The following is a 16,175-nucleotide window of genomic DNA, read 5'->3' as shown; positions in this document are numbered from 1 at the left end:
TCTTCTCAAATCAAAGGCGAGTCTCTTGGGAAGTTCCAGCCCCTCCTTCCCCCGCGGGACGGAGGATCATAGAAATGTCTGGCGCAGAGAGGCCTCCTGGCGCGACCATCGAGATGAGCAGAGGACGGCTAGAGCGTTGCCCGCCGGAGCGGCTTTCCCTTCATTAGTCCTCCTTCCCAAGATGGCGCAATCAGTTAATATCACGGAGTTGAGTCTGCCGCAGCTAGAAATACTCAAGAATCAGCTGGATCAGGTAGGAACGGGCCCCGGAGACACCCTTTTCCCTCTTTACATACCCTTGCCCATGCGGACTCCCCTGCCCCCATTCTTCTCCTGTTTGGGAAACTTCTATTTCCAGGCGAAACCCCCACCGCGCGCCTGGATCCGCCCTCTCCGGCAGTACTCTCCTGATCCTCCAGCCGGTTGACCCCCTTTCCCGTCCTCTGCAGGAAGTGGAGTTCCTGTCCACGTCCATTGCCCAGCTCAAGGTGGTACAGACGAAGTATGTGGAAGCCAAGGACTGTCTGAATGTGCTGAGCAAGAGCAACGAGGGTAGGGAGTAGGCGTGTGAGGGCAACACGCAAAATAAGGAATGTGGTTAGCGAGCTTCCGCTCTCTTCCCTCCACCTAATCCAGTTTTCCTTACCCGAGGCGCGAAAAGAATCCATAGCGTATTGTATACCACCTCAAGATCCCTTTTCATGTTGTGCACCTGCAGTTGAAATGTGCAGAACATTTCTCTATTCCTGTTGCCCCTGTTTCGTTCTTTTCATACTATCTCTGGGTGCTGGGCCATGTTGGAGTTCCCTTTAACACCTTCACCTTGGAACTGCCGACCTTCCCCAAGTATTTGTCTTAATTGCTTTCACAGGGAAAGAGCTACTCGTCCCATTGACCAGTTCTGTATCCTTTCCACGAGAACTGCTACCCTGCCTTCTTCCTTTCCCCTTACCCCCCTTCCACAAAGAGGAAGTAATTTTGATTACTCCAGAGTCCCTTCCTTCATAATTCTGAAAACTCATATTATACACACTTTCAGCTCTCCTTTCTAATCTGGGACTACCATCCAGCTAATGCCTTGTGAATACCAAGTAAAGTTGAGCTGCAATATTCCCCTCTGCTGTTTGAGGATAGTAATCTAATATGAGGACAAAACTGGTGGTTTACACTTTTGCTAATAATCTGGATGGAAGACAGAAGCAATAGAAGAATACAATATAGAAACAGGGAGGTTGACTCTGTTTATTAATCTGCAATATCACCTTAATTGTGGCTCCTGTTCCTAAACTGCTGTCTCTAAGAAGCCTGGATTGTGTCTACCTATTAAGTGTTTTACCTGTATAAATAATTTATGGCAATAGGTAGTCTGAAAACTGACAGGCTAAAAGAGAAACACGGAAATAGCAGTGTAGTAGGGAAAGGTTAAATAATCATTAAATTCATTAGAAATTACCTTGTCCGTGGTTGGAGGTATTAAGGGGAATTGAGTCTGGGTTTTCACTTTTACTACTATAGAGCAGTAGGAAAACATCATTATTTCTAGTCTTTCTGGAAGAGCTAATGGAAGAATTTGAGAATTGCTTATAGGGTGGGAGATGGGGTCAGGGCAAGAGAGCATTCTAACAAATGACATTTTCTTCACACAGAACAAATTTTTCTCTGTCTCTCCCCATTTGGAGTGTATAGGTATAGTTCTAAGGCCTTCAGATTATTCAGTCACTGTGCCTTGTAGCTTTCTAGAGAAGAAGTGCCTTGGGAGGCCAAGCAGGCTGACTTAAAGGGAATTGTGGCACTTGCTGGGCTAGTTTTTCCCTTAATCCTTGCTTCTCAGATGTACGTTCCTGGGAAGCTACATGATGTGGAACATGTGCTCATCGATGTGGGAACTGGCTACTATGTAGAGAAGGTGAGTTGGAGGACACACATGGATCCCCCTCTGATGAAAGAAAGGGAGCTTAGGGGAAGATCTAAGGCAATACATGGCTTCTTGTCTTACCTCTCATTTACCTCTGACCCATGAAGACAGCTGAGGATGCAAAGGACTTCTTCAAGAGGAAGATAGACTTCCTCACCAAGCAGATGGAGAAAATCCAGCCAGCTTTGCAGGAGAAGCATGCCATGAAACAGGGTAAGCTTGACCTGGGCCGCCTTTTGTCCATTTTTACCACCATGATTAAGAACATGGAGTGCAATGTGAGCCATGGGGGTGTTTCCTTGACTGGATTAAAACCGTATCTTTATTTCTCTTTCTTTAGTGTTTTGATATGTTATTCTCTAGCTTCTGTCGACTATTTGTAGATTCCCAGCTTGGGTCCCTGAGATGGAAATCGTGTCTGTGGTCTCTCACAGAGCTCCTATTTAATGGGGATGGAGTGGGGGGTAAGATACATGTAAATGAACACACAGGAAAGTAACATAGCACTAAATAAGTACTAGTGATTACCACCCTAGCTGCACATTAGAATCACCTGGGGAGTTTAAAAAGCGAGCCTGGCCCAATCCAGACCAACTAAATTAGTCTCTGGGAGCGGGTTTCTTGGGCATCAGTTTTTTGAAAGCTCCCCAGTTACACAATCAGGATTGAGAATCACAAAAATCTTTTCCAGTTATAATCTTCCAGTTATGTCTGTCTCATATAATACCATATTTTGTTCATTTTAGCACACTGACACATTACAAGCCGTAAATTTGTCTTAGTGTGTCTGTTCCCCCATCAGTGTGTTAAGTTTTATTAACAAACTGTAGTTGGTTGTCTCCTGTCATTTTTCTTAACTCTGTGTCCTCTACTTCCTTTAGCCCAGACCTGGCTCTGACTCTTCTTTTTCTTCCACAGCTGTCATGGAGATGATGAGCCAAAAGATTCAGCAGCTCACAGCCCTGGGAGCAGCACAGGCTACTGCCAAGGCCTGAGCCCGTTGCAGAAATGGGGCAGAGGGTATCCTACTTTAGGAACCTGGGACTTCATGGGCGTGGCTTTTGGTGTGGAGAAGAGAAAGGTTTTGTATTTAATGCTAATAAACGTGTCAGCTGGGCCAGAATGTTGGTCTTTTCTTGCATTAGTCAGGTACCGTGATGGGTTTGGAGGTGGCGAAGACGGTGGGCTTGCCCAGTTTGTGATAAGCAGCTGTGAAGCAGTTCCCAGTTTGGAGGCTCCACCTGGGGGCCTTTCGAGGAACTGAGAAATTCTACACTGGGTAGCAATATTCTCCGTGTAGGCCAGGGCCCCGGCTGGTTGCCACGGGAACAGCCGGCAAGCGGAAGTGGGGGCCGATCGGGTGCTTCCCCTTCCGGGTTGGAGCCCCGCCTCTCCACCAGGGGAGCCCCATGGGTCGTATCCTGTGCACTCTCCGCTTGCCACTTTCGCGGCTGTCACCCTTCCAGGCCCGGCACCGCATGCTGGACCCGGGAACCGTCCCGCTCCCCAAGCGACCCCGCGGCGACCTCATGGCACCGCCCCGGATCGGGACGCACAACGGCACTTTCCACTGCGACGAGGCACTGGCATGCGCGCTGCTTCGTCTCCTGCCCGAGTACCGGGTACGTCCGTGAAAATTGGCCCACCGCGTGCCTCCGGGATGGACTGCGTTCGCTTTAACTTTAAGTGCTCCAGCCCGTTCTAACTGGGCCTCTGGTAGCACTCCTTCTATCCACTCCGACTCCTGCCTCTTCACCTCTTACGTACTCCGCAGGATGCCGAGATTGTGCGGACTCGGGACGCCAAGGAACTGGCTTCGTGTGACATCGTGGTGGACGTGGGTGGTGAGTACGACCCTCAGAGACACCGATATGACCATCACCAGAGGTGAGTTCCCAGATCCCATTTCCTTTAACTCTACTTCAGCTTTCCTCTGTCTTCCACTCCAGCCACCAACCACCTTGGTCTGTATCAGTGAAGGGAAGCGCCTTAACTGGAATCAAACTGTAGTTCCACTGGGACTAGTCTCCCAACCTTGCAACTCTGCCTGCCCTTCACCCACCTGTCTGCCCACACCTCTCTTGGCTCCCAGTCAGTCCCTGAGGCCCCTCTGACTCACCTCCTTCCTCAGTTCAGACTCTTCTCCTGCCAGCACCGTTTTCATCCCAATTAATGCCCTTTCTGGAATTAATCCATTCATCTGCTCTTGCTGCCCCACATGGGGCTGCTGGGCCCACATGACTGTAGTGACCGGTGACAGTTCAGATGGGCACAATCTTCATCATTTAGACTCTTCCACTGAGAAATTTTTCTTGTCCAAGGGTAGCCTGTTATCCACAGTACCATTCCAGTCCCCTTTCCTTCTCCTCATGCTTCCAACCTCATCAAACTCCCTCAGTGATTATCCTCGCCTTTTTTTTTTTTAATAAAGTTTATTAGATCATAATGTTGTCTGAATTTCCCACCTTTGTCAAAAGTCAACTTAAAGCTTTCAATGTAGTCTATAACTCCTTAATCAAAGTCAACTTACGGACAGCTTCAGCATCTACAGTTGACTTTTCACTCATCAGGCAAACTTCCTGAAATAATTGCAGTGACTGAGTCATCTCAAAGAAAATTGAATTTTTCCTGCATGAACTTCCTCAGCTTCCCAACTGTGAACACCCTGAACTCCCTCATTTCAGTTCAGGAAAAAAGTGTTCCCTTCTGTTGGAGGTTAGTCCTCTGCCCTTGTTCCAATCTATTTCGCTGGACTTCCCCTCACAGTTCTTCCACCAGTGTTGTCTACTTCTTCCCTCCAGACTAGAAGTCTGCCCAAGTATCTTATCTTCAAAACAAAGGAGTGAATTAAAACAAAACAACAAAAAAATCTCCATCATATGCACTACCCTGTTCAAAGTTATCTCTAAGGGATCATGAAGACATTTTATCTTAAGTTTCTATATTCCTCCTCTCTTTCCCTCCCATTTTTTTTTTTTTTAAACACTGTACTTACTTCTATAAATAGTGTCTGAAGGGAATCCTTCATGTAGTTACAGCCTAATCTCTCACTGTCGGTCCCTCTTCAAAAGCATTGCCGATAGGAGGAGCCAGCTGGCAGCAGGGAGGCAGAGATTATCTGTCATAACCAAGAGAGCTGCAGTGATGGTCAGGGCAGAGAGCATTTAGGACCCTTGGGGGTCTGGAAAAAGCCTGGCCTTTTCCCTGCTGCCCACTCCAGCCCTGCCCGGTGCTCTGGCCCTGAGAGGTTATTGGTCAACAAAAAACAAGAAGTTGTGGCTACACAAAGTCAACTCCCTGGCTGCTTTCCTAAATGAACACTCCGCAGTCACAGTTCCCTAGGGCAGCAGACGATTCTCTATGTGAGGTTGAAAGTCATCCTCCAGGGCACCTATCTGGGTGGAACTGGGAACCCTTTTCTGCACAGGGATAAGGCTTCCTGAGCTCACTGGACCCCTGAAGGCTATATGAACTTGGCTAACTCTTTAATTAGAACAGTCACTGACCCTAAGCACTGAGAACTAAGCCCTGAGCCTGCTTTACTAGGGATGGTCCATTTCACTCATCCTTCCTGAGAGGTCCAAAGCCAGCCCAGGAGGAACAGATGCCCAAATGGCCGAAGGTAAAGCAAGCCCTATTTCCCTTCTTGCCGCCTGAACCCCAATGCCTTACTTGCTGTCCAGCCCAGGAATTACTGACTCAGGAGAGGCAGTTCTTGATGAGGAGACTATTTGAAGAAATAGTGGCTGAGAATTTTCCAATCTGATGAAAGACATCTATCCACCCATTCATGAATGCCTGTAAACCCCAAATCAGAATAAACAAAGAGCATCACATCCAGGTACTTCATCATAAAACTGCTAAAAACAAAAGAGAAGACTTTTAAAGTAGCCAGAGAGAGAAAAAAGATAAATTACCTTCAAAAGAGCAATAAGATTGTAAGTTCACTTATCAAGAAAAACAATGGAAGCTGGAAGATAATGGAACATCTTAAAAGGTTGAAGGAAAATGATTGCCAACCTGGAATTCTGCATCAAGTGAAAATATCCCTCAAATATATAGACTTTTTTTAAATAAACAAAAGCTGTGAGAAGGTCTGCACTAAAAGAACGAAATGATCCCAGACAGGAAAATGGAACTGCAGGAGGAATAAAGAGCAACAGAAAAGATAAAAGATGTGGGTGAATATAAATGACTATTGACTGTACAAAATCAAAATAATCATGCCTTGGGGGATTATAGTTAAAATTTATTAGAACCATAATACAAAAGGCAGGAATGGTATTAGTAGAATTAGTGTTCTAATGCTCTCTCATTATTGGAGGAGTGAAGTAATAAGTTGCATGAAACTGTATTGAGGGCAAGGATGCATGTTGTAATCCATATGGTAGTAATTATAATGATAGCAATCATAATAATAAAAGAATGCATCACCCACAAGAGGAAAAAAAATAGAATAAAAATGTTTGACTAATCCAAAAGAAAGCAAAAAGGAAGAATAAGCAACTTAAACAGGTAAGTAAAAAAAAAAAAAAAAGATGACAGATATAATTTAACTATGATTAATTACATTAAATATAAATAGATTAAATACTTCAAGTAAAAGACTAATATTGTTAAACTAGATTAACACCAAAAACTTAACTACATGTGACTTCATAAAAGACTACCTTAACTATAAGAGCACAGAAAGGTTGAAAGTAAAAGGATGGAAAAATATACCATGCAAACACTAATCAAAATAAATCTGATTTAGCTATACTAGTATTAGATAAAATAGACTTTTAGGCAAAAAACATTACCAGAGATGAAGACGGATAGTTTGTAATAATAAAGGAGTCTTTGTCCTAGGAAGATACTACAATTCTAAACCTGTATTCACTTATTCAAAATAGACAAAGCAAAAAAAGTGGATAGAACTTAAAGGAGAAATAGATCTACAATCATAGGGGGAGAGTCTAACACTTCTAAGATTGTCTTGCCAAAATTCTGTGTGCTATTTTGGCTAAGCTACTTGCCTCAACACTGGCCTTTGGTCTCATTAATAAACAGTTTTCCACTCCTGGGACATAAACTTCCCCAGAGCTCAACCCCACAGCTGGTCCTCCCAGTTGCTTTCTGTTTTCATGTGTGTTTGCTTTAAACTAACCAATCCTTGATTCGTGTGGGAAATGTACTAACCTCCACCCCTGGACCACAATAAAGGCACAAACCCACGGGTCCCTCTCACTCTGTTTGTGAGCTCTTCCCCATTGGCTGAGCCACCCAATCCCACTGGACTTCCCACTGACTGTTCACTGGCATCCCTCTCTCCTTGGGATCTAAGAATAATAAACTATCTCGCACCATCCAAAAAAAAAAAAAAAAAAAAAAAAAGCATTGCCTACCCTGTCTCTCTATTCCCTTCCAGTTCATTCCTCTCCAACCAGCTGCTGTAGCCTTCACCCCCATCTCAGGGTGCTGGCTTAGGGTCTTACCTTAACTGGCCCCTTGTGGCACATGACATTGACTACTTCCTTTTTTCTAATGGTTCTAGTTTATATCTTTTTTTTTTAAATTATGCAACATCTGGAAAACAAAACAAAATGAACACCCGTGAACCTCTATCCCTACCCAAGAACTGAAACATTACCATAACCTTTGCATCTGTACCTGTGTGCTTTTTCCCAAGCCCACTCCCCTGCCTCCCTCAGAAGAATGTTGTTCATACCCTTATTCTCATGTATAGTTTTAGCACATCTATTTCTATAAATGATGTATTGTTTAGTTTTGCTTATTTTTAAACCTTATCGGGGGAGTGGAATATTAGCATATCATTAGTCTTCATACCTTGTGTATATTTTATATATATTGTATACATATAGTATTTAATTAAAAAATCATTAAAACAAAAAATGAGTTCCCTAGATGATTCTGATGGACTGGTATTTGGAAATCACAGCTGTAATTTCTATTGCCTTAACATCTGTCACACCTGTTCTCTATTCTCTGTCCACTGCTGTTCAAATTTCTGCCCTCCTCACTCACCTGGATAATTGCAGGTAATCTTGCATCTATTCTCCATATGGATTGGAATGATGCTTTAACACTCACTTGTCTGCTTAAAACACATCAGTTCCCACCCCCCCAGCCCCCATGCCTACAGATAAAGTCCAGACTCCTAAGTGTGGCATAAAAGGCCTGCCATGATCTTTTTTTTTTTCTTCCAATGATGGGAACATAAATACAACATAAAATTTTCCATTTTAACGACTTTCAAGTATGTAGTTCATTTAGTGTTAATTACATTCAGTGTTGTGTTACCATCAGGACCATCCATTACCAAAACTTTTCCATCACCCCATCTTTATCTTTTGCCACCCACTCCTCACCCTCAAGCTGCCTTTCTTGCAGTTCCATGAAAAGACATGTCTCTTAGCCATTGTACATGTTATTCCCTCTATCTGGAATGCCATTTCTCCTTCACCTCTTTTCAGTCTGGTGAACATGCAGACTGACTAATTTGTCTATCAGGACTGACTTGAAAGGTTCTCCTCTGAATCTTTCTCTCATCCCCTCCTTCCTTTTCCTTGTTTATAACCTAGAGCACTCTGTTGTTTGTGTGTTCGTCTGTCCCTAACAGGTAAGGAGCTCCCTTAAAGCAGGGAGACTCCAAGCCAAGATCCATGTTGACCCATGAGGAAAAACCAAAGCATCCCCCACTAGACTTTCTCCCAATTATTCTCCAGCTCCCCGACCTCAGCCCATGTCTATACATGCTCATGCACACACTATGGGTTAATTGGGGCCAACCCCTTCACCTCAGCCCCACCTCCCTGTTCTCCTCAGGTCTTTCACAGGGACTATGAGTTCCCTGTCCCCTGGGAAGCCATGGCAGACCAAGCTGAGCAGTGCAGGGCTCATCTATCTGCATTTCGGACACAAGCTGCTGGCCCAGTTGCTGGGCACTAGTGAAGAGGACAGCATGGTGGGCATCCTCTATGACAAGGTGGGGTCCAAGGACAAAGATGCCACCAGCTCGGCGGGGGGTGGGGGGTTAGGTACTCACACACACTCAGGACTGGGTCTAAGGATGTCAGGATTCCTGGCCCTTAGCTGGTCCCCATACCCTGAACAGCACCTTTTGGTAAATGACAGAAGCTGTGATGGGAAGCATATGGTTCACAGGTTCTGGGTGCCCTGAAGGTTGAGGAGAGTATAGCTTAGTAACCACTGTAACTCGTCTGAGGCACATGAGTTAGGAAGCTCGGCTAGGAAGGGTTTGATTATGAAACTATTTTCAGATTCCACCAGTGTCCCCTGCAAGCAGCTAATTAGGTTCCTGCTGCAAGGGGAAGAGAAAAGTTAGTGGGCCTGGCACGCACATCAGGTCAAACAACAATCCGAAGGTAACCTACTTGACACCGCCCCATGAAATTCATAAGTCAAACCTCAGATTCAGTTTTCTTTTTTTCTTTCTTTTTTTTTTTTTTAAATCAATACACCTATGTAACCAGTACCCCAGAAGCTGCTCCCATAGCTCCATCCTTGTGACTGTATCCTAAACCCCCACCATAGGTGAACACTATCCTGACTTCCAACATCATACATTTGTTTTTGCCTAATTTTTTATATATTTTTTTATTAGAGAAGTTGTAGGTCATTTTTTATTTTTTGTATGTAGCTATTGAGTTCAGTTCACTAACTTGACTTTTTTCTGCCTCCCTATGACACAGCTTTAGTGTGCACCAAAAAAGTAAAGATATTAACAGGTTAAATTAGAATTTGGGGAATGCCAAGGTTTTAGACTGTCTGGGTCAATTTTCCCTTTCACTGCTGAGGGATTTCTTAGCAAATGACAATGAAACCCAAGTTTTAATAAGGCATCAGATTGAGGTCCAGATTAAGAGATGCTTAAGGAGTTTCTCTTGGGTTTCCCTCAGTACCACGCCACATATGCAGTTATGTAGGTCTATATTTGTAAGACATTTTTGCATTAAACACTGGCATCCCATATAAATTCTGCCCAAACCCGCTTGAGGCATTGTCCTCCAGTGTCCTAGCTGCGGCTCAGGAGATGCAGCAGTTGCTGACATCAGGGGGCACATTATGGGCTTCCCTGGGACCGCATCCCTCCTAGCTCTTGGCTTCTAGTCCAGCATTCATTCTTTCTCCCACTTGCTTCACAGGCCTGGTCAGACCCTCCTGAACCTCACTAACTGTTATCCAAATAACCTACTTTTGGCCCACCTGGGGCCGTACCCTCCCTCAGCCACAGGGATCTGCTCCCACAGAGCTCCTCAAGGAAGAGTCACAGCCCCTTCCCCACACATGCTGGCCTTGGTTTGGGCTCCATGCTGTAACAGAGCAAGCACTGGAGCAGGAATCGGGTGATTTGAATTCCAGCCCCAGCACTGTTAAGTTATCTGACCTTGAGCAAATCTCTGGCCATTACAATCCCTCCTTGACTCACCTGATTAATGTTAAGAAATCCTCACGCAGGGCCACTGAAGGGACTAAATGAGTGTGTGTGAACATACTTTGAAACCTATTCAACTTTAAGCAAAGGGTAGTTCTCCTCAAGAGCATTTCCCCTGCTGCTCCCTTAGATGTACGAGAATTTCGTGGAAGAAGTGGACGCGGTGGACAATGGGATCTCCCAGTGGGCAGAGGGGGAGCCTCGATATGCACTGACCACAACCCTGAGTGCCCGGGTCGCTCGACTTAATCCCACCTGGAACCGGCCCAACCAAGACACCGAGGTAGGGAAGACCCCATGGGTAAGAGACCACAAGGCACATAAGAACCTCAAGGAGGGAAATGGGAGTGTTTGCGACTCCAAGGTCCTAGGAAAGTAAAAAATTTGGGCCAGCACTATGGTTCCGATTCCTACAATTCCCAGGCAGGATTCAAGCGTGCGATGGATCTGGTTCGAGAGGAGTTTCTACAGAGACTAGATTTCTACCAGCACAGCTGGCTGCCAGCCCGGGCCCTGGTGGAAGAGGCCCTGGCCCAGCGATTCCAGGTACAGGCATGGGAAGAGGCCCTGTGGCTCAGGGATCAGTGACTGCTGTCTGGCTGCCTATCAACAGGGGCTCCTGGTTCTATCCTAATCTCTCCAGCCCTGCTCTAAATTCCCTTTCAGGTGGACCCAAGTGGGGAGATAGTGGAACTGGCCAAAGGCGGATGCCCCTGGAAGGAGCACCTCTACCACCTGGAATCTGGACTGTCCCCCCCAGCAGCCATCACCTTTGTTATCTACACTGACCAGGCTGGACAGTGGCGGGTACAGTGTGTGCCCAAGGAGCCCCACTCTTTCCAGAGCCGGTGAGGCCCCACCCTTCAGACCTTCATACCCATTTCAGCCCTATTTAGAGGAGGCTGCCAACCTTGGCTTCTGCTCTGCTCCCTCCTCTCTCAATTCCTCAGACCTCCATTTGCTCATTTGTAGGCTGCCTCTGCCAGAGCCATGGCGGGGTCTTCAGGACGAGGCCCTGGACCAGGTCAGTGGGATTCCTGGCTGTGTCTTCGTCCATGCCAGTGGCTTTATTGGAGGACACCGGACCCGAGAGGGAGCTTTGAGTATGGCCCGTGCCACCTTGGTCCAGCGCCCAGGCCTCCCACAAAGCCCCTAGTCCAATAAAGCTTCTTCCATCACATGCTGACCAAGTCCTTGCCCATCATTGCCCTACATCTTTCTGAGAACTTGCTCAAACTTTGGAAAAGTTAAACATCTATTATGTGCCAGGCCCTTTCCTAAGTGCTTTCCTGACACTAACTACTGAGACTTGATTTCCTCATTTGAAAACCATCCACTTCCAGTGCTGGATAACTTGGCCAAAAATTGGCTAAAAAGTGACAAAGCCAAGATCTTAATCCAAAGTCTATGCTCCCCTTTTCCCTGACTACACCCCACTGTAACTCCCTGGAATAGACAGAGTCTGGTATTTGAGTGGAAAACAAAGTTTTAATTAGAGGTGAGTGTGAGGGGAGTGGGGCCGAGCAGGCGGTGGCCCTAGGAGAGGGTCCCAAGGGGCAGAGGTTCGGGACGTCTCAGTAAAGAGAGGCAGGTCATGAATAGAGCCTCCGCCCCCAGCTGGGGGCTCCTGGGCCCGGCCAAGCACTGGGCTAAAACGTGGAAACTGGGCATTGACAAAATACAGAGGGATGTGGGCAATTCGGCCAGTGGACCAGCACTGCAGAGAGAGGAGAAAGAAAAGCTTGTCAGAGTGTGGGGCCCATAGATGGCTATAAGGCAGAGCCACAGCGGCCAAGGCCCTGAGCTGCTTCACAGCAGCCTGGCCTACTCACCACACTAAGCAGGGCCCCTTTGTTGAAAGACGGATGGAAAGTGATGAGCTGGGCCTGGGCTCCTGGTTCCCCCTGGATAATACCACTAGGGGAAAAGGAAAAAAAGATGAGCAGACAACTAGAAGCAGAAGGGAGGTGTCATGGAATGTGGGTTTGGAGTGGGAAGGTTGATGAGGAACTGAGAGCTTCTAATGGCCTGCCTGGCACTTACCAGGGGAGCAGTTCAAACACAGGACTGTTGCGAGTGCGAAAAAGGAGGATGACTGATTTACCATCCTGTATGTGTGGATTTCCTGTAAGAAATGGATCCAGGAATAGGGAAGAACTCAGGAGGCAGAATCCAAGTGCAGGGCAGAGGAGAACTGCAGGCCTGAGTGTGGACATACCCGATCCGTGGGGTAGATGGCTACAGACTGAGCAAAGCCCTTCCTCCCCACCTCTTACCTTTCATGAGCACAGCCAAACGCTCCCCGCTGGGGTCCCAAACCATGGAATGAGCCTCTCCCCCAAGTCTATGGATCAGGACAGTAGATTGAGAGGGCTTAGTGTGGTCCCTTCCATCTTCCTTACACTGCCCTTCCCCATACCCACCCACCCAGATCACCTCTTCTCTCCATCTGGTGTCTGTATTGTTGTCTCGGACAGATCTGCCACAATTGTTGCTGACTTTGCACCTCCAACGTGTCCCTTTCCCTCACCTGTGGATAAAGGCAGAGGCTGTTAAGCACAGGATACATGAGCCTCTGGCCCTCCTCCACCTCCCCATTGTAGACATCGACCCCTCAGAGTAGCATCTTCCAGAGGGTTCCAGCCTGCCTCTGACCACCCAGATACTCCACATCCTGAAGCGCTGCCCCTAACTCACGACAATGTTCTGGGAATAACAAGGAGTAAATCAGTGGTTCCCCAAGGACAGTGAACAAAAGTCGGTTTCCATCTGGGCTCCAGCAGCCAGTCTGGGGTCAAGGAGAAAAAGGAAGGGAAATGGTGATGTATAACAGAATATAGGAGGGAAAGAAGTAGAGGAGGTAGAGAGCCAGGCTTGGATCAGGTGCCCATTGGAGTAACCACCTCCCCCACCCCACCCCCAGCTTCTTACCTGACAGCGTCCTGATAGAGTAGGCCACCTCTCGCAAGTCCACATTTGGGCCTCCCAGACCCTGAGCCAGAGAGGCAGATAACAGCTTAGGGCCTCTAGACTCCAAAACTTGAACATATCTCCCTCTGTCAATCCCAGGGTCAGGTCAAAGAAAGGAAATGGGGACAGAAGGTCCTGCCTTCTTTCTCTCCTCCTTCCACTCACCGAAAGACAGCTGAAGGGGTAGTAGCCAGGACTTTGCTGCCATCTGGGGACCAGAGAAGGTTGGTGACTCCACCTCCTCGGAACCAGGGAAGGGGGACACAGGTCTCTGTTGAGACATCCCATACCTAGAAGAGTCAGGGGAGGACAGTGTGGCAGAGGAAACATAAATATCCCTCTCATCTCCCATTCAGTGGGCTGCCCTCTTCTAGGTACAAGGAACAAGAAAGGGGAGGAAGCAGGAAAGGGATTGTTAAACAGAAGGAAAAAGGTTTATCTTTACAATATATAGCAGGTAGAATTTTAAATCTGAGAAGTCTGAATGGTGGGAGCTCCTTCCTTGGGTAAGTTTAAGATTGAATGGACAATTATCCTTCTCCTTCACCTGTGATATTTTACACCAGGTGAAGAATGCTCTTTCCTCAAGACTGAAATGAACACAAGAGGAGTGGGTACCAACTTACCAGGATGGCAGCATCCACAGGTGAAGCTGAGAGTAGCCGCCCCCCATTGGGGGCCCAGGCCAAGCTGGTGACAGGTGTGTGCCCAGGGTGAAAGAGCACCTGGGCACAGCCAGAAGAGGGTCTGCCGAGGGGAAATGGAGAATGTGGAGTCAGAAGCAGACACACACAAAAAAGTCCCATGATTCTATTTCCTTGCCTCCTTCTACTCAAACCTCCCAATCCCAGTGCCCGCTCTGAGCTCAAATCCAGGTTGTGGAAAAGGAGTTAAGATTATGGAAAGTGAAGAAAACGAGGAACAAAGACCAGTACGTCTGCCAAGAATGAGTGATGGGCATATCTCCACAAGGGATGAGCTGTCACTACAGCAGGAGGACCTCAGGGAGACACATATTTCTGATCAGTAAAGTTCGGATGTGCTGAGATGGAGAGCTGTCATGCCCTGCCCTGGATGAGAGCCTTGTCTCCACAGGACCATCCAGTCTGGAATAGTCTAGGACATTACCTCACAGTTCCAACCTCTTCTCTTTCCAGAGTTATCTGCAACTCCCTTCTTTCTTTTCTTGTCAGCATTAGTCACCCTTCTCTAGCATAGGATGTGTTCCTCCTATGCACCTACAGTGTCTTCTGCTTCTGTCATAAAGATGCTGTATGTGGCTTGACCTCCATCACTAGGCTGAAAACTACCTGATGGCACCGGCTGGCTTATTCAGCCTTTTATCTCAAGAGCCACACACTTGGCTGGATGAGAGCAGGCGACTACCTGAATTAATGCCACCCTCACCCTTTTCCACCTAACTATAACCACCTTTAGCTCCAATGAGGTCTTAGGTAACTGATCGACAACTCATTCTTTGAAACTGTCTTTTCAGGATGGTTCACAGAGATCCATCTCATTCTTTTCGGTGGCTCCATTGTATTCCTTTAAGCAGATAAACCATAATTTATTCAATCATGCCTCCACGGATGGACATTTCAGCTGTCTGTAATTTTTTGTTATTATAAAAATGCTGCAAAAAATATTTTCTTTATATCTTTATGAACTCATGACATTATTTGTATGGGATAGATTATTAAAGTGGAACTTACTGGTAAAAAAAAGGCTTATACCTTTAAAAAAATGTCAACAGATTATTTTATCTAGGTATGAAATAATATCATCTTAAAATAAGAATTTTATCTTCTTTTAAAATATTTTGCCATATTTCATTTTGTCTTACTACTGCACTCACCTCCAAAAATAATGTTCATTAATAATAGTGATAATATCTGTCTTTACCTTGATGTTATTCAGAGCTCCTTTAGTATTTCATGTTTCACTGTTTAATATGTTAGCTACTGATTTTGAGCAAAATATTCCAGTGTTTAGGTCTCTTTCTTCTACTATTTTATGTTGTGGTCTCAACTGAAATGTCTGCTTTTTGGGAGGGGCATTTATTGATGCAAGCATTTTCCTCCTTTAATTTGCTAATGTAATAAATCACATTCATTGAATTCCTAATGATAAATAGTCTTTAATTTCTAGAAAACCCTACTTGGTTAAGATGTTTTATTATTTAATACGCTTTTCCATTCCACTTACTAACATTTTATTTAGAAATTTTAATTTGTGCCCAAATATTTTCTTTCTTGTTCTACCTATTATTGGGTTTAGGTATTAGGGTTATGTTAGCTTTATAAAAATAAATGAGGATGGATTCTGGAAAGAGTACATTAATGGAAAACTGGTAAAACACAAAGTCTGGAGTTTAGTTACTGGTAACATTCAAATGTTAGTTTCTTCACTTTGACAAAAGTAACGTAGTAAGATAAGACATTAACAATGGGGGACTCGACTTCTGGGAGGATGGCCAAGTAGGTGAGGCGGAAGGGCCTTCTCCTCTGTGAAAGCAACTAGAGAGGGGCCGGAGGAGGCCTAGAACCGCAGTTTCAGGGTGTGACTGGCCATAGAGGGTCCCCCACAGTATGTGGAAGGAACATCAACGAAAACACGAGAGGTGGCGCCTTGAAGAACAGGGTGAGTTTGTTGCGGTTGGGATCGCCCCTGGGGCCAGCAGCAGCAAAACTGCTACCGGGCAAAGGAGTGAGCAGTGGGTCTCCACTCCTGTACACCTACCTTGGCAATTAGCTGGGGAGGTAATCCTCCACAGCCAGACGTCCAGGAGTTCCTGTGAGGGAACCTGGGAGGCAGCATTTGCTTCCCCCATAG

At 46.1% G+C, this 16,175-nt stretch overlaps 3 protein-coding genes across 5 annotated transcripts in view; 2 read left to right on the top strand and 1 right to left on the bottom strand.

Moving 5' to 3' along the window:
• The first annotated feature begins 115 nt into the window (after positions 1-115).
• On the top strand, positions 116-3,038 carry PFDN5 (prefoldin subunit 5). The gene is made up of 6 exons (XM_037846378.1): positions 116-253; positions 450-552; positions 872-903; positions 1,832-1,906; positions 2,023-2,128; positions 2,834-3,038. The coding sequence occupies exons 1-6, from the start codon at positions 182-184 to the stop codon at positions 2,908-2,910; spliced, it is 465 nt and encodes a 154-aa protein (XP_037702306.1). The 5' UTR covers positions 116-181; the 3' UTR covers positions 2,911-3,038.
• On the top strand, positions 3,028-15,440 carry MYG1 (MYG1 exonuclease). Of its 2 annotated transcripts, XM_037846377.1 has the most exons (8): positions 3,178-3,537; positions 3,690-3,802; positions 8,744-8,903; positions 10,504-10,656; positions 10,797-10,919; positions 11,040-11,221; positions 11,346-11,397; positions 13,910-15,440. In XM_037846377.1, the coding sequence occupies exons 1-8, from the start codon at positions 3,325-3,327 to the stop codon at positions 13,940-13,942; spliced, it is 1,029 nt and encodes a 342-aa protein (XP_037702305.1). In that variant the 5' UTR covers positions 3,178-3,324; the 3' UTR covers positions 13,943-15,440. The 2 variants fall into 2 exon arrangements, with proteins under 2 accessions (XP_037702304.1, XP_037702305.1); XM_037846376.1 differs by lacking the exon at positions 13,910-15,440 and having other exon boundaries at positions 3,028-3,537; positions 11,346-11,553.
• AAAS (aladin WD repeat nucleoporin) overlaps positions 11,842-16,175 on the bottom strand; it is a 16,501-nt gene continuing 12,167 nt past the window's right edge. For both annotated transcript variants that reach the window (XM_037846373.1, XM_037846375.1), the window contains exons 8-16: positions 13,970-14,090; positions 13,509-13,633; positions 13,305-13,365; positions 13,071-13,161; positions 12,810-12,903; positions 12,650-12,717; positions 12,417-12,498; positions 12,206-12,290; positions 11,842-12,090 (exon numbers count right to left, since the gene is read on the bottom strand). In XM_037846373.1, coding sequence (XP_037702301.1) covers positions 11,866-12,090; positions 12,206-12,290; positions 12,417-12,498; positions 12,650-12,717; positions 12,810-12,903; positions 13,071-13,161; positions 13,305-13,365; positions 13,509-13,633; positions 13,970-14,090 — 952 coding nt within the window. In that variant the 3' untranslated portion in view covers positions 11,842-11,865. The remainder of the gene's footprint in view (positions 12,091-12,205; positions 12,291-12,416; positions 12,499-12,649; positions 12,718-12,809; positions 12,904-13,070; positions 13,162-13,304; positions 13,366-13,508; positions 13,634-13,969; positions 14,091-16,175) is intronic.

The sequence above is a fragment of the Choloepus didactylus genome, chromosome 8 (assembly GCF_015220235.1).
Source record: "Choloepus didactylus isolate mChoDid1 chromosome 8, mChoDid1.pri, whole genome shotgun sequence".
NCBI lineage: Eukaryota > Metazoa > Chordata > Mammalia > Pilosa > Megalonychidae > Choloepus > Choloepus didactylus.
Note: the sequence above shows the minus strand (reverse complement) of the source record. Positions and strands in the feature narration are given on the sequence as shown.

Excerpts from the sequence above, each read along its gene's own strand:
- PFDN5 (XM_037846378.1), top strand. The coding sequence starts at position 182 with ATGGCGCAATCAGTTAATATCACGGAGTTGAGTCTGCCGCAGCTAGAA. Across the intron at positions 254-449 it reads TCAAGAATCAGCTGGATCAG|GAAGTGGAGTTCCTGTCCAC; the intron begins GTAGGAACGGGC and ends CGTCCTCTGCAG. Across the intron at positions 1,907-2,022 it reads CTGGCTACTATGTAGAGAAG|ACAGCTGAGGATGCAAAGGA; the intron begins GTGAGTTGGAGG and ends TGACCCATGAAG.
- MYG1 (XM_037846376.1), top strand. The coding sequence starts at position 3,325 with ATGGGTCGTATCCTGTGCACTCTCCGCTTGCCACTTTCGCGGCTGTCA. Across the intron at positions 3,538-3,689 it reads GTCTCCTGCCCGAGTACCGG|GATGCCGAGATTGTGCGGAC; the intron begins GTACGTCCGTGA and ends CGTACTCCGCAG. Across the intron at positions 8,904-10,503 it reads TGGGCATCCTCTATGACAAG|ATGTACGAGAATTTCGTGGA; the intron begins GTGGGGTCCAAG and ends CTGCTCCCTTAG.